The sequence below is a fragment of the Hypomesus nipponensis genome, chromosome 15, assembly GCF_054491055.1.
Source record: "Hypomesus nipponensis isolate SF chromosome 15, ASM5449105v1, whole genome shotgun sequence".
NCBI lineage: Eukaryota > Metazoa > Chordata > Actinopteri > Osmeriformes > Osmeridae > Hypomesus > Hypomesus nipponensis.
Window position 1 is genome coordinate 18,829,025 of NC_140375.1, and position 13,476 is coordinate 18,842,500.

A 13,476-nucleotide genomic window follows, 5' to 3' on the forward strand; every position below is an offset into this window, starting at 1 on the left:
TAACAGTTTTACCTACTGTGGCTTTAATGCGTTTTCTATGCTTCGATAAACAACAAAAGGAATGTTCTGAAGAGCATTGTCACATGAAGGAAGATAGCATGGTATCAAACTCTTACACAGAAGTAGATTACTGCGTTAGTCATCAGGAAGAAAGTAGACAGGAAGTAGACCGCTGAAAGTAACAACATGACTTCCGTAGTCTAAGTATGTTATTTGATATATTCCTCTTAATGTGTTTAGATTAAGATTTTACTTCTCTTTCTCTCCTTTTCTTTTTCTGTCTGTCTGTCTGTCTCTCTTTTCTCTCCCTCCATCTCTCTCCCCCTCTCTCTGTTTCTGTCTGGATGTCTTACTGAAATGATTTCCTGAGTAGTGGTGAGTATGTGTGTTTCCAGCTCCAGCAGTGACCCTTGTTTCCTGGCGATCGTTAGGGCTGAGCTGATTCCAATCTGAACTGACCTCCTGCTGTTGCTCACTGCACTTGTTGTGTTTCATGAAATGATGATTGCATGATTGCATTGATAAGAAACAGGTGATTTCTTTGGACACTGTGTGTGATTGTGTGTGTTAGCGTGTTTTACGTGTTTGTGTGTGTGTGTGTGTGAGAGAGAGAGACAGAGAGAGACAGAGAGAGAGAGAGAGACAGAGAGAGACAGAGAGAGAGAGAGAGAGAGAGAGAGAGAGAGAGAGAGAGAGAGAGAGAGAGAGAGAGAGAGAGAGAGAGAGAGAGACAGAGCAAAGGAACAAGCCTGTTGTTCTCAGAGGAGAGTGTTGTCATGTGGAGAGGTTAATGTTTCATCAGCCTATCTGCCTGTTAGTGTGCAAGTTCATCTGCTTTGCATGTGTTTGTATGAGGTTCCTGTGTTTCTGTGTACCAAGAAAGGTCAGTCACTCACAGTTCTGTTTACCAAGGGAGGGTTAGGGTTAAGTCACTGACAGTGTTCTTCTGACGTCGACAGAAATAACCGCATCTAAAATATATTTCAGTTTAACAAGCTTTCCTCCTATGCTGTGGGTTTATTTATTGTGGCTGTTGTTCGGTTGTAAACGTTAAGGTTTGAGGATGCGTTTCTGGATCTGCACCACACTGCCCCCTGTGGGTCTGGCTGAGAAAGTTCATCCAGCTGTCCCTTCCACTCCTCAAGTTCCAGACAGAAAAACAAGAGGATGTACTAGTGGGATGCACCTGTTGTTTAGCAGCTGATTTACCTGCTGTAACACAGAAAGTAACTCTCAAAAACACCATTTGTACCACAGTCTCAAAAACAGACTCCACCCTTGAGATGATTCAATGTTGCACTTTAGAGACGTTATGTTGTTGAATGTTGTTGTTGACTCACTGTTGTTACTTTACACTGTGTCTGGTAGCTGAGATGTTACTGTGTCTGGTAGCTGAGATGTTACTGTACACTGTGTATGGTAGCTGCGATGTTACTGTACACTGTGTCTGGTAGCTGAGATGTTACTGTACACTGTGTCTGGTAGCTGAGATGTTACTTTACACTGTGTCTGGTAGCTGAGATGTTACTTTACACTGTGTCTGGTAGCTGAGATGTTACTTTACACTGTGTCTGGTAGCTGAGATGTTACTTTACACTGTGTCTGGTAGCTGAGATGTTACTGTACACTGTGTCTGGTAGCTGAGATGTTACTTTACACTGTGTCTGGTAGCAGATATGTTACTTTACACTGTGTCTGGTAGCTGAGATGTTACTTTACACTGTGTCTGGTAGCTGAGATGTTACTGTACACTGTCTGGTAAATACAGCCTGTTCCCTGACTGACGAATGAAACACTGCTAGAACTGTTACTAACTACTAATTGTCACTTCTGATCCTTGATCTTCTGCTGTACTTTCTACTTGTACTGTTTGTATGTTTGAGGATAAAAGCATCTGCTAAATGAATAAAATGTAATGTAGCGTAAAGATCTGGTTGTTAACCTCTAACAGAGTGTTGAAATGAGGTGGAGAGTTCCTCTGCTGATGCTCAGCGCCTCCTCATATGTTTGTTGGCGTGTGTGAGGGGAAATTCTGCAAAATGGTCAGACTTTTTTCTGTTGTTTTTCATAGCAAAGAGCATATTATGTTGTGTGTCTGTGGGTGTGTGTATCTGTATGTGGGTGTCTACAGTATGTGTATCTGTGGGTGTGTGTATGTGCATACTGGTATCTTGATCTGTTCATCTGCACCTTCCCTCACACTTCTCTTTTAACCCTTCCACACACACACACAGACACACACACACAGACACACACACAGAGACGCACACACAGAGACGCACACTGACACACACACACGCTGACAGACACACACAGAGACACACACAGAGACACACACACAGAGACACACACACAGAGACACACACAGACTTTAAAGCCCCCTCCCTAACCTTCTGACCCCCGACGGTGGTTTGTTGAACAGATGCAGCCCGCATGCAGTCTTCAAGGAAGAGTTCTGAGGAGGCCAGGAGGGTGTGGAGATGTTCTGAGGAGGGTGTGGAGATGTTCTGAGGACCCTGGAACACCACAACCCTGCTGGTCACCATTCATTCCCAGTCAAGATTCTCTATCTCTCTCTGTGTCTCTCTGGGTCTCTCTCTCTTTGCCTCTCTCTATCTTTGCCTCTCTCTGTGTGTGTCTCTCTCTCTCTGTCTCTCTAAGTCTCTCTCTCTCTCTGTGTCTCTCTGCCTCTCTCTCTCTCAGTTCAGTTCAGAATGCTTTATTGGCATGACAGTTCTGGTTGAGCAGTATTGCCAAAGCAGTCCATATTGAAAGGACATTTTAACATATGTATCACAACATTTATGAGGAGGCTAACAATAATAATATGGCAGTACAATATAACAGTAGCAGAGTAAGAGTAACAGTAACACATAAATGCATGTTAATATACAGAAAGGTTTTAACAGTTGTACAGGGTTGGTTCACTGTCCCTCAGGTTGTGGCATTGAGAGACATATCTAGCGGCAAGGCTTGCAGTAGGCCCTTCGCCCAGAGATATCCCTAATTTCTCGTTTATATCAAGCTATGTGTAGTTTTCAATTAATGCCTTACATTTTTTCAGATATTGATCTCTTATACTTTTATATTTGTAACATTTAAGTAGGAAATGTTTTTCTGTTTCAATTTCCCCTGATGTACAGTGTCCACAGATTCTGTACTCTTTAGGTAACCAGGTTTTTTTATGTCTTGCTTTTTCGATTGCAAGGGTGTGGTCACTCATTCTGTATTTAGTGAGCAGCTGTCTCTGCTTTATGTCCTTGACAGTTTATAGGTATTCAGCCATTTCATAGTTTCTATTCAGGCCCCGATAGCAGTGCAATTTGTTTTGTGTCTTGGTTTCTTTTTCCCAGTGTTCTAGGTAGGAGTTTTTGTTTTCTGTTGTGATTAGTTTGATTCTGTTTGGTGTTAGTAAAGGTGAAGGAGGTGTGCCGGGCGGTAACTGGTTTGTTAGTCTCATAACCAGCTGGCACAGGGGGCTCCTCTCAGGGTTACCTTCATGGACTGCAAGGGCTTTAGACTGGAGGGTTTCCTCAGGACTGGATTTTAAATGGGTGTAAAATTGTAATGATCATTTCTGGATTTCTGATGTTAAAGGGAATCGGCCTAATTCTGCAAGACATGCATTTGTGGGGGGTTTTCTTTGGATATATAATATAGTTCGACAGAAGTCAGCATGGAGAGTCTCTATTGGGTTTTTCCCAACTATTGAAGTCTAGATGGCTGAGTGGGCCCCATATCTCACTTCCGTAGAGAGCAATAGGCTTGATGTCTGTCTCTCTCTCTCTCTGTCTCTCTCTCTCTCTCTTCAGGTGTGGTTCTACTCTGTTCCCTCAGCCCCTCTACAGTCTCTAACAGCTTTGCCTAATTGACCATTTAGGAAAACAATGTGACAGATCAACCTTTGAAACAGCTACAGAACCATTTAACCATCAAATTAAAACCATGACCAATCCTTATTAACCAGCTGCATCAGCTGTCTCCGGGCAGAATTCAGGGGTTCCAAAAATTGACAAAAAGGTTTCAAAATTTTCACACCTGTTTTTTCAGAACTTTTTTTTCACAAACACAACACAACAAACATTCTACTTTTTTTCTTAAACCTTTTGAAACTTCTTTCCTTGGACAAAACCTTTTTGTCCAAGATATTTGTTAACTTATTTTTTTTTTTGAATGACAGGGGGAGGGGGGTTCAGAACTCTGCACTAACGTACAGAGACAACGCTGCCCAGGTGTGTGTGTGTGTGTGTGTGTGTGTGTGTGTGTGTGTGTGTGTGTGTGTGTGTGTGTGTGTGTGTGTGTGTGTGTAGCCACATCAGTTGTAGCTCTATGTCATGTTAGCAACAAGGAGGCCACAAACTGTCCTCTCTGACGTCACAATGCCGTTCCCATGCAAGTCCGTCGCTATGCCAACCTTAAATTCCAGGAAACTGTCCTGGTTGCTATATTGGTTACTAGGTAGCAAGTTTTGTATTCAGGCATATTTAAACCAGTTTATTCTACTCTACTATTTAAAGTTTGTACAGCTAGTGCTAGCTAGCTAATTGTTTTCAAAAAATTAATGCAAAATAAGTTATTTTAACAGACCGGGAAGGCCACACGTATAGTATTCTACCTGCACGCGTTGCTGTCTCAGGAATGTTGAACGAGTGAAAACTTTAAATCGTTGAGTAGAATAAACTGGTTTAAAAAGGCCTTAACACAAAACTTGCTACATTGTAATCAGTATAGCAAACAGGACAGTTTCCTGCTAGCACGCGTAGCTATCTCAGGAATTTAAAGGCGCGATTGATTGCAGAACCGAATTTACCTTGTCACAGTTGAATAACAAAAGTTCAGTGGGTGAAATGGACATACAGTAAACCTCAAAGTCCATTGACACCTCTTTCCTGTGTAAATCTCACAATAAAAAAATGTAGCTGTGAAACAGTAGTTCTTGAAAAATTCCCAGCTGTGACGTCCCAACGGGGCGCCACCTTTTTGGCTCTGGTCTGCACAAGCAGGCTGCGCGCTGCTCTGTACTTCCACAGAATTACAAAGAAGAACGTTTTTATAGCATATTGAAAATGGAGTACAGGAATAAATGCAGTGTTCCAGACAGTACAGGGAATACTGACACTTTTCGTGTCTTCCTAAGGAACCACTCAATGGGCTGTGTCATATATGGGAAGATCTGTGCAGTTCGACCCTCAATTACACATTTTCTCAAACCATTTCACCTAGGACAGTTTTGAATTAAAACCTTGGAAAATTTAAAGAAGGATTTGCTAAACCGCTGTTGCTGAAAAGAGGTGCTGTTCCAACCGTATGCTCATCACAAACACAAGCTGTAACTAAGTTACTTAGTAATTATGATTTTGTCGCTAACAGTTAGCCTATTAGCAATGCTAACGTCTCCTGTATCTAGCATAGGTGGAATGCTAAATACGTGTCTAAAAACATCAACATAGGTACCTTACTTAGCAAATGACTCAAGCTAGACTCGCTAGCTGTATTCGGCATTAGAAGAGAAACTTCCGAAAAAATTGCCAGAAAACGAATGGCAGTCTAGCCTATTGCTAATGCCTGTCTAGATATTTATATTTGAAAGAACTGGAGAAAGGCAAGTGCTAGATACAGGATACGTTAGCATTGCTAATAACTGTACCGACAAAATCATCCTACAGCTTGCGGTTGTGATGAACATAACTAAGATTGGTATCTCTTCTCAGCAACAGTATGACCGGTATGTAACGGACGTGGTCTTTGCGAGCATCAGCCATGCCCGTCGAGTCATTGTTAGCTAGACTATAGCAGGGGTACTCAATTAGAAACTCAAAAGGTCCACTCACCAAATTTCCATTCAGTCGAGGGTCCGGCACGGACCATGGTTTATTTTTCTGGCCCTTACCTCTCCCATTAACTCCCATTCAAAATTGGCTTAGGTTTAGGAGGGCACCCTGCCCGTGGGCATCTTTCTCCCATTGACCAGAGTTCTGGGAGTAATTTTGTTCAAAGTGTCCATGCTTTGTGTCATATAGTGACGTTTCACGTTAGCTCGTCTACCACTTTAGACAAGTGCAACCGTCTCATTGCAGATTAAACACATCTGTTTTGTGATCCCCACCGGCAACACAAATGCGTTCAGTCCACTCTGTCTGAAATGTGCGATTTTTCGGAATACACTTTTTGCTGGATTTTGTCACGCCACTATTTTTGCTAAGGAAGAGCAGGCTAGCTACCGTTAGCAAGTCGATTAGTAGCCTGCGTTGTTGCGAATGACTAACACAACCTGCGTGACCCACAGGTTGTGGCCAACGTCGAGTGAGTGTGTTGTCATGGTGATTGCTATTACAGCTCCTGATTGGATCTTTGGATTGTACACGTAAGGGATAATGCCCGACGAGGTGTCCAATATCATCTGATAACGGACGATGCGGAGGCGTGAACCGTCCGACGCGCAGCGGAGTCTGTTATCAGATGATATTGGACACCTCGAAGGGCATTATCCCGCTTATACCATGGTCACTTGCCAACGATTTTTTTTTCTTTTACAAACATTAATTTATGTTTTAAGGCGTTTTGCAATAGAAATCTAACGTTTTTCAACGTTAGCCAACTCTGATATTTATAGTCCGCTCAGCTCATAGAACCAACACCGGCTTTCCTTTGGCTGAGTTATTAGCCCAAAAGCTAACGTTATGCTAGCAAGATTTAAAGGCAATAACATTGTGTACGGTTGACAAACAGTCAAATGTGTTTTGACAATAAGATTTGCTAGCTAACCAGCCATGTCACTGTCCCAAAATCAATATCAAGAATTTCACGAACAATATCGGCCATATACTTGGGCCGCAAGGCCAAGCATGTGGAGCGAATTGAATAGCAGATGACTGTGAGATGATCGCATCAAAGTTTTTTCATTTTTTCCAAACAGTGATTATACTTTGTCAGTATGTTTAACAACAAGACTAGCCAGCTATCGAGCCATGTCATTGTGCCCAAATAAAATCAAGATTTTTAAGAAGAAAATATTCGGCCATGTGTACAGTAGAGTTGCTGCTACTGTCGTGTTGGCCGCAGACCAACTGAAGTATATTGACTAGCGAGGTGAATAGCGAATGGGATGTGAGATGAGCGGTTATGTGACACTGACACACTACATTCAGAAAAGAAACATTTTTCAAATAGGTTAAAATAAATATTGAAGTCACTCATTGTTGTAAATACAAGTTAGCTTGTTAAAGTCTTTCAAAATTGTAAATGGAGGCTTTGACTCCGTCACTGTTGTTATGGTTACATATTTAAGATATTTTGTACAGGCTCCTGTGTAGCCAGCGGAATAATTTAGAACGGTGAAGACAGTTTTTCTGCAATGACGCAGTAGGTGTCCGTTATCACCCTATAATGTACACCCCTGCAGCCAATCAGAATCGAGTATTCACCCAGACCATGGTATAAAGAAGATATAAACCACATCTAGTAGGAAAACCAGACATAATAAATAGCGTAAAGGCTATACAAAATGTGCCGGTTAAAATGGAAACGTTCCGTCAAAATGAATGAACTCCATTGGCTAATAATATATCGGCTAAAGGTCCGGATTTGAAGCTGGGTCCGGACTCGGACCGCGGTCCGCCATTTAGTGACCCCTGCGTCTAGCTCATCTGCTTTTTATTAAGCCTAATGCTGATTTGCAAAGAATGCAAGAACAGCTAGATAGCGAAAACACCTACTATAGGCATGTAAACTAGTTTAGCTTGCTAACGCAAGAGCATATACTAGTTTATTGGCAAAGGGGCTAACGTTATTCCATGTTCCTGACTGTGTTTCATTCAAATAAATAACCTGTGTTACATGTAAATCTAGCCTACAATTCACAATGCATGTTTGCCCAGATCTTTGTCAGGTTATTTTTCAGCAAGAGCTAGCTAACTGAAGCTGAGTTAATTCACAATATAGTTTGCTTAGCTGTAACGTTCCACCCACCTAAGTCAAACCCAGTCAATCACCCCTTTAATGTCGGCATAGCGACGGACGCGTCCTTGCTTCGGAACAGTGTTGTGACGTCTGATTGGACAGTTTATGGCACTAGGACAGTTTGTGGCCTGACAGATCCTTAACCTGCTTTCTCACTCTGAACACCAACACTCTGAACTCCAACAGTCTGGACTCCAACACTCTGAACTCCAACAGTCTGGACTCAAACAGGCTGTGAAAACACCACAGACTTCTTTCAGTTTTGGTTTGACCTTTGGCAGAATAAGCTGCTCTTTGATAAACTGATTCCACACATGAAAGATGTTCGTTTTGGGACGTGCTAACTCAGAATGCCTGCCTCACTCTGGGTCTAGAATAGAAACAGAGTGAGCTTCACATGGACATAAAGAAATCCAACACAGACATCAAGTTTAAATTAAGGTTGTGTTACATTACTCAGAATTTTTGTTATGTTTGCTTGTGTTACTGTGTGTGTGTGCTTGTGTAAGGGTGCTTATGTACTTAGGCATAGAGACAATGTAAGATTGTGTAGTCACGCGCTGTGTAATATTCAGTATGTGTCTAGGTCCTGTACCGTGCAGTCTCTGCTGCTTGTTAAAGCATCTTTCTTCTCTGTCACAGTACGTCTTTTGAGGAACAGAGAACAGAGAGCTTTGTATAAAGGAACAGGCTTTTATTTATATGTACAAGAGACTTAACACACCCTAAAAACACAACACACTAAAAACACACAACACCATCTAAAAACACACAACACACAGACATGAAGGAGGAGGGGGGAAAGATGAGAAGAGGGGGAGGAAGGAGGATAGGTACAGGAAGGAGAAGGGGAGGAAGGAAAGGTAAGGAGATGGGTGAAGGAGAGGAGAAGGAAGGAGAAGGAGAAGATTTGTGGTCCGAAGAGATATGAGCAGATTGATGACTGAGTCAAGAGTGTTAACATATCCTGTCATCACCACTGCCTGCTCTGACAGAACAGCTGGCTTTTTAACAGCTTCTGTTTGTCTACAGGTGTGTGTGTGTTCACAGCAGGGTGGAGGAATGTCAGCCTCTCCGTGACTCTGCTGATCCACTCAAGGATCTCAAGAAAGATTTGATCTCAGAAGCAAGATCTCTCCCTCACCCCATCTCTCCTCCTCCCTCATCTCTCCTCCTCCCTCATCTCTCCCTCACCCCATCTCTCCCTCACCCCATCTCTCCCTCACCCCATCTCTCCTCCTCCCTCATCTCTCCTCCCGCACCCCATCTCTCCTCCTCCCTAACCCCTCACCTCTCATACTCCCTCTCCCCATCTCTCCTCCTCCCTAACCCCTCACCTCTCATACTCCCTCTCCCCATCTCTCCTTCATCCCTCATCTCTCCCTCACCCCATCTCTAACTCTCCCCCATATCTCGATCACCCCTCTTCTTTTCTATACTGACACACACACACACAAACAAACCAAGACAAATCCTGTGTTTAATGTGCGCACCAGAGAGAACAACACACAGAGTAGCTGCTTGTCTCAGTTTATTGTTGAAACATTCACAACAAAGCATGTTTGTCCCACATGAACAGAGATGAGATCACGCTAAATAAAGGTTCATATTCATATTCAGGGTCTGTCAGGGAAGGGGGTGATTAAGATCTACTGAAGCATAACATAAAATAAATACAATCTTTAACGTTTATGTCTTTGTGAAAAAATATCACTTTGCCCCTAAAACAATTTAAACTTTGAAATGGTTTCTGAGCTAGCTGTATGTTCCCTTCAGAAGAGGAGAGGCAGAGAAGACATGGAGGAGAGAGAGAGAGGGAGGGACAGAGAGAGGGAAAGAGAGAGATAAAGAGGGAGGGAGGGACAGAGAGAGGGAAAGAGGGATAAAGAGGGAGGGAGGGACAGAGAGAGGGAAAGAGGGAGATAAAGAGGGAGGGAGGGACAGAGAGAGAGGGAAAGAGGGAGATAAAGAGGGAGGGAGGGACAGAGAGAGGGAAAGAGGGAGATAAAGAGGGAGGGAGGGACAGAGAGAGGGAAAGAGGGAGATAAAGAGGGAGGGAGGGACAGAGAGAGGGAAAGAGGGAGATAAAGAGGGAGGGAGGGACAGAGAGAGGGAAAGAGGGAGATAAAGAGGGAGGGAGGGACAGAGAGAGGGAAAGAGGGAGATAAAGAGGGAGGGAGGGACAGAGAGAGGGAAAGAGGGAGATAAAGAGGGAGGGAGGGACAGAGAGAGGGAAAGAGGGAGATAAAGAGGGAGGGAGGGACAGAGAGAGGGAAAGAGGGAGATAAAGAGGGAGGGAGGGACAGAGAGAGGGAAAGAGGGAGATAAAGAGGGAGGGAGGGACAGAGAGAGGGAAAGAGGGAGATAAAGAGGGAGGGAGGGACAGAGAGAGGGAAAGAGGGAGATAAAGAGGGAGGGAGGGACAGAGAGAGGGAAAGAGGGAGATAAAGAGGGAGGGAGGGACAGAGAGAGGGAAAGAGGGAGATAAAGAGGGAGGGAGGGACAGAGAGAGGGAAAGAGGGAGATAAAGAGGGAGGGAGGGACAGAGAGAGGGAAAGAGGGAGATAAAGAGGGAGGGAGGGACAGAGAGAGGGAAAGAGGGAGATAAAGAGGGAGGGAGGGACAGAGAGAGGGAAAGAGGGAGATAAAGAGGGAGGGAGGGACAGAGAGAGGGAAAGAGGGAGATAAAGAGGGAGGGAAGGGTTTCTGGTCTGTTATATGAACAGTCTGAAGCTGTTTCTAATCGACTGAATAAGTTTAAAGCCCCAAGCTCTGACAGGAGCAGACCTCAAAAACTCATAACAGCACATTCTGGAGAGGACAGAGGGAGGAGAGGGAGGGTGAGGAGAGAAGGAGGAGAGGGAGAGAAGGAGGGAGAGAGAGAGAAAGGAGAAGGAGAGAGATGAGAGGGAGGGTGGGTGAGGAGAGAATTAAGGAGGAGAGGGAGGGAGAGAGAGAGGAGAGAAGGAGGAGAGGGAGGGAGAGAGAGAGGAGAGAAGGAGGAGAGGGAGGGAGAGAGAGAGGAGAGAAGGAGGAGAGGGAGAGAGAGAGGAGAGAAGGAGGAGAGGGAGGGAGAGAGAGAGGAGAGAAGGAGGAGAGGGAGAGAGAGAGGAGAGAAGGAGGAGAGGGAGGGGAGACATGAACAGTGGCCTTTGTACTGTACTGGGAGCACACTCAATCACACACCTCATCCCCACACTGTAGGACACACACACACACAGTCCCTAACTCTACTGGTCCACAATATGCTTTATGCAGAACTGACTGACTGTAACCCTGGTGTGAAGATTCCACTACTGGAAGATATCGCAACTTCATATTCCAGAAGAGTTTCCTTAAAGAAAACACTTTTAGAAAATGCTTTTGACCAGACAACTTAATCAAGCGTTATGTTATGACTAAGACCCAGGCTCACACGATGACAGCAATCAGTGAATCTGGATTAAACACCATTCGATCTGAGTTACGCCCCAAAACCACAGCCAGGCTGGGTTCTGCTGGGTGGTGTTTGGGATCTGTTGCAACATAGTTGGAAAGCCTCTTCACAATGTGCCCTTTTAGCATCTTATGTACAAAAACTCATCAAAACAAAACACACAGAAGAAAAACAATGTGACCAAACGGAGGATAAATATTTCCTCACCTACACAGCAGTGAACGTGCTGCAAGGAGAAACAGGAATGAACATGGAAACAAACCCTTTCTTTTGTTCTGTTTCATCGACAGCTGAAGATCGCTCAATCTACATTTCTTCTAACCCTCCATCTCTCCACCTCTCTCCACCTCTCTCCACCTCGAACTTTGTTCTCTTTCCTACAAGTTCTCCCTCAGCCAGCGGATGTAGTTGTCCGTCATGCGCCGTGCGATGCTGAAGTCAGTGGGCCACACGCTGAACATGAGAGCTCCGTGGAAGCCGTGAGGGTAATGCTGGTGTGTCACCTCCACCCCCGCCGCCCGCAGACGCGTCACATACATGACTCCGTCGTCACGCAGCACGTCGTACTCGCACGTCAGGACGTAGGCCTTGGGCAGCGAGCGCAGCGCCGCGTCTGGAACTAGCAGGGGGGAAGCTCTGGGGTCAGCCAGCCAGCGGGACGCCTCCCTCCCCCCCCCCCCGCCCCCCCCCACCCGCGGGGCGGAGTAGTTGTACTTCCTGTGGAAGGGCTCGGGCAGGAAGGAGCTCCAGTTGACGAACTTGAGCAGGGGTGCAGACTGGGGGCTGTTGTGGGTGTTGGTCATCATGGAGCGGAGGAGGGCGGGGTCGCTGGAGAAGTACTCGGCCCAGAAGCGGACCATGAGGGTGCGGGGCAGGATGGGCATGTTCTGGTTCTGCTGGTAGGATGGTGTGTTCAGGTCCAGGGCCTGGAGAACAGGGTACAACAGAGCCTGGACCTTCAACTGCACCGACTGGTCTGGATCCTGCTGTAACTGGGGGGGGGGGGGGGGGGAGATGTTACAGTCTGAAGTCTAGCAGGGTTAGTCCAGCACAGCAAGTCATGTGTTTGACCCCCACCCCCCCCTCGGGGTACCTGCTGTGAGACGGCTGCGGCCAGGTTTCCCCCAGCACTGTCCCCCGCCACAGCCACGCGCCCTGGGTGTACGGCGTAGCGAGCTAGCACGTCGCTGCGCAGCACGTACCTCACCACTCGGTACACATCCTCATACGGGACAGGGAAGTGGTGGGCAGGGGCCAGGCGGTACCTGGGGGGAGAGAGAGGGGGCAGGAGGGAGGGAGGGGAGGAGAGGAGAGAGGAAGGAGGGAGGGAGGGAGGGAATGGGGGGGTGGAGGGAAAGGGGTGGGGTGGGGGAAGGAAAGAGGCAGAGAGAGGAGGAGAGACGTAACAGTTCTGTAGGTACACTGCGTTTAGTAACTGCTGCCCTAAACACACACACACACACACACAGATGTGGATGCAGGTCAGTGGTGGAGTGGTACGTCCACACCTGTTCCAGCTCTGCAGCAGAGCTGCAGGCTGGTGGACGATGGATGAGTACAGGGGACCCAGGAAGTGAAGGAGGGGGTCCTGGCTGGACAGGGGGCCCAGGAAGTGAAGGAGGGGGTCCTGGCTGGACAGGGGGCCCAGGAGGGAGGGGGGGGTCCTGGCTGGACAGGGGGCCCAGGAGGGAGGGGGGGGTCCTGGCTGGACAGGGGGCCCAGGAGGGAGGGGGGGGTCCTGGCTGGACAGGGGACCCAGGAAGTGAAGGAGGGGGTCCTGGCTGGACAGGGGGCCCAGGAGGGAGGGGGGGGTCCTGGCTGGACAGGGGGCCCAGGAGGGAGGGGGGGGTCCTGGCTGGACAGGGGGCCCAGGAGGGAGGGAGGGGGTCCTGGCTGGACAGGGGGCCCAGGAGGGAGAGGGGGTCCTGGCTGGACAGGGGGCCCAGGAGGGAAGGAGGGGGTCCTGGCTGGACAGGGGGTCCAGGAGGGAGGGGTCCTGGCTGGACAGGGGGCCCAGAAGGGAGGGGGGGGTCCTGGCTGGACAGGGGGCCCAGGAGGGAGGGGGGGGTCCTGGCTGGACA

The 13,476-nt window shown here is 46.9% G+C and overlaps 1 protein-coding gene and 1 long non-coding RNA gene across 2 annotated transcripts in view; both read right to left on the reverse strand.

Moving 5' to 3' along the window:
* Positions 1–782: 782 nt before the first annotated feature.
* LOC146257970 (uncharacterized) lies at positions 783–6,236 on the reverse strand. The gene is made up of 3 exons (XR_014729989.1): positions 5,832–6,236; positions 2,391–2,516; positions 783–1,212 (listed from the first exon to the last, which is right to left on the reverse strand). It is a non-coding gene; the product is annotated as an uncharacterized LOC146257970 (long non-coding RNA).
* Positions 6,237–9,473: 3,237 nt separating this feature from the next.
* Positions 9,474–13,476, reverse strand: part of aadac (arylacetamide deacetylase) — a 9,805-nt gene continuing 5,802 nt past the window's right edge. Inside the window, exons 4-5 of the mRNA XM_084675080.1 lie at positions 12,489–12,660; positions 9,474–12,387 (exon numbers count right to left, since the gene is read on the reverse strand). Of these exons, the coding sequence (XP_084531206.1) occupies positions 11,773–12,387; positions 12,489–12,660 (787 nt within the window). The 3' untranslated portion in view covers positions 9,474–11,772. The remainder of the gene's footprint in view (positions 12,388–12,488; positions 12,661–13,476) is intronic.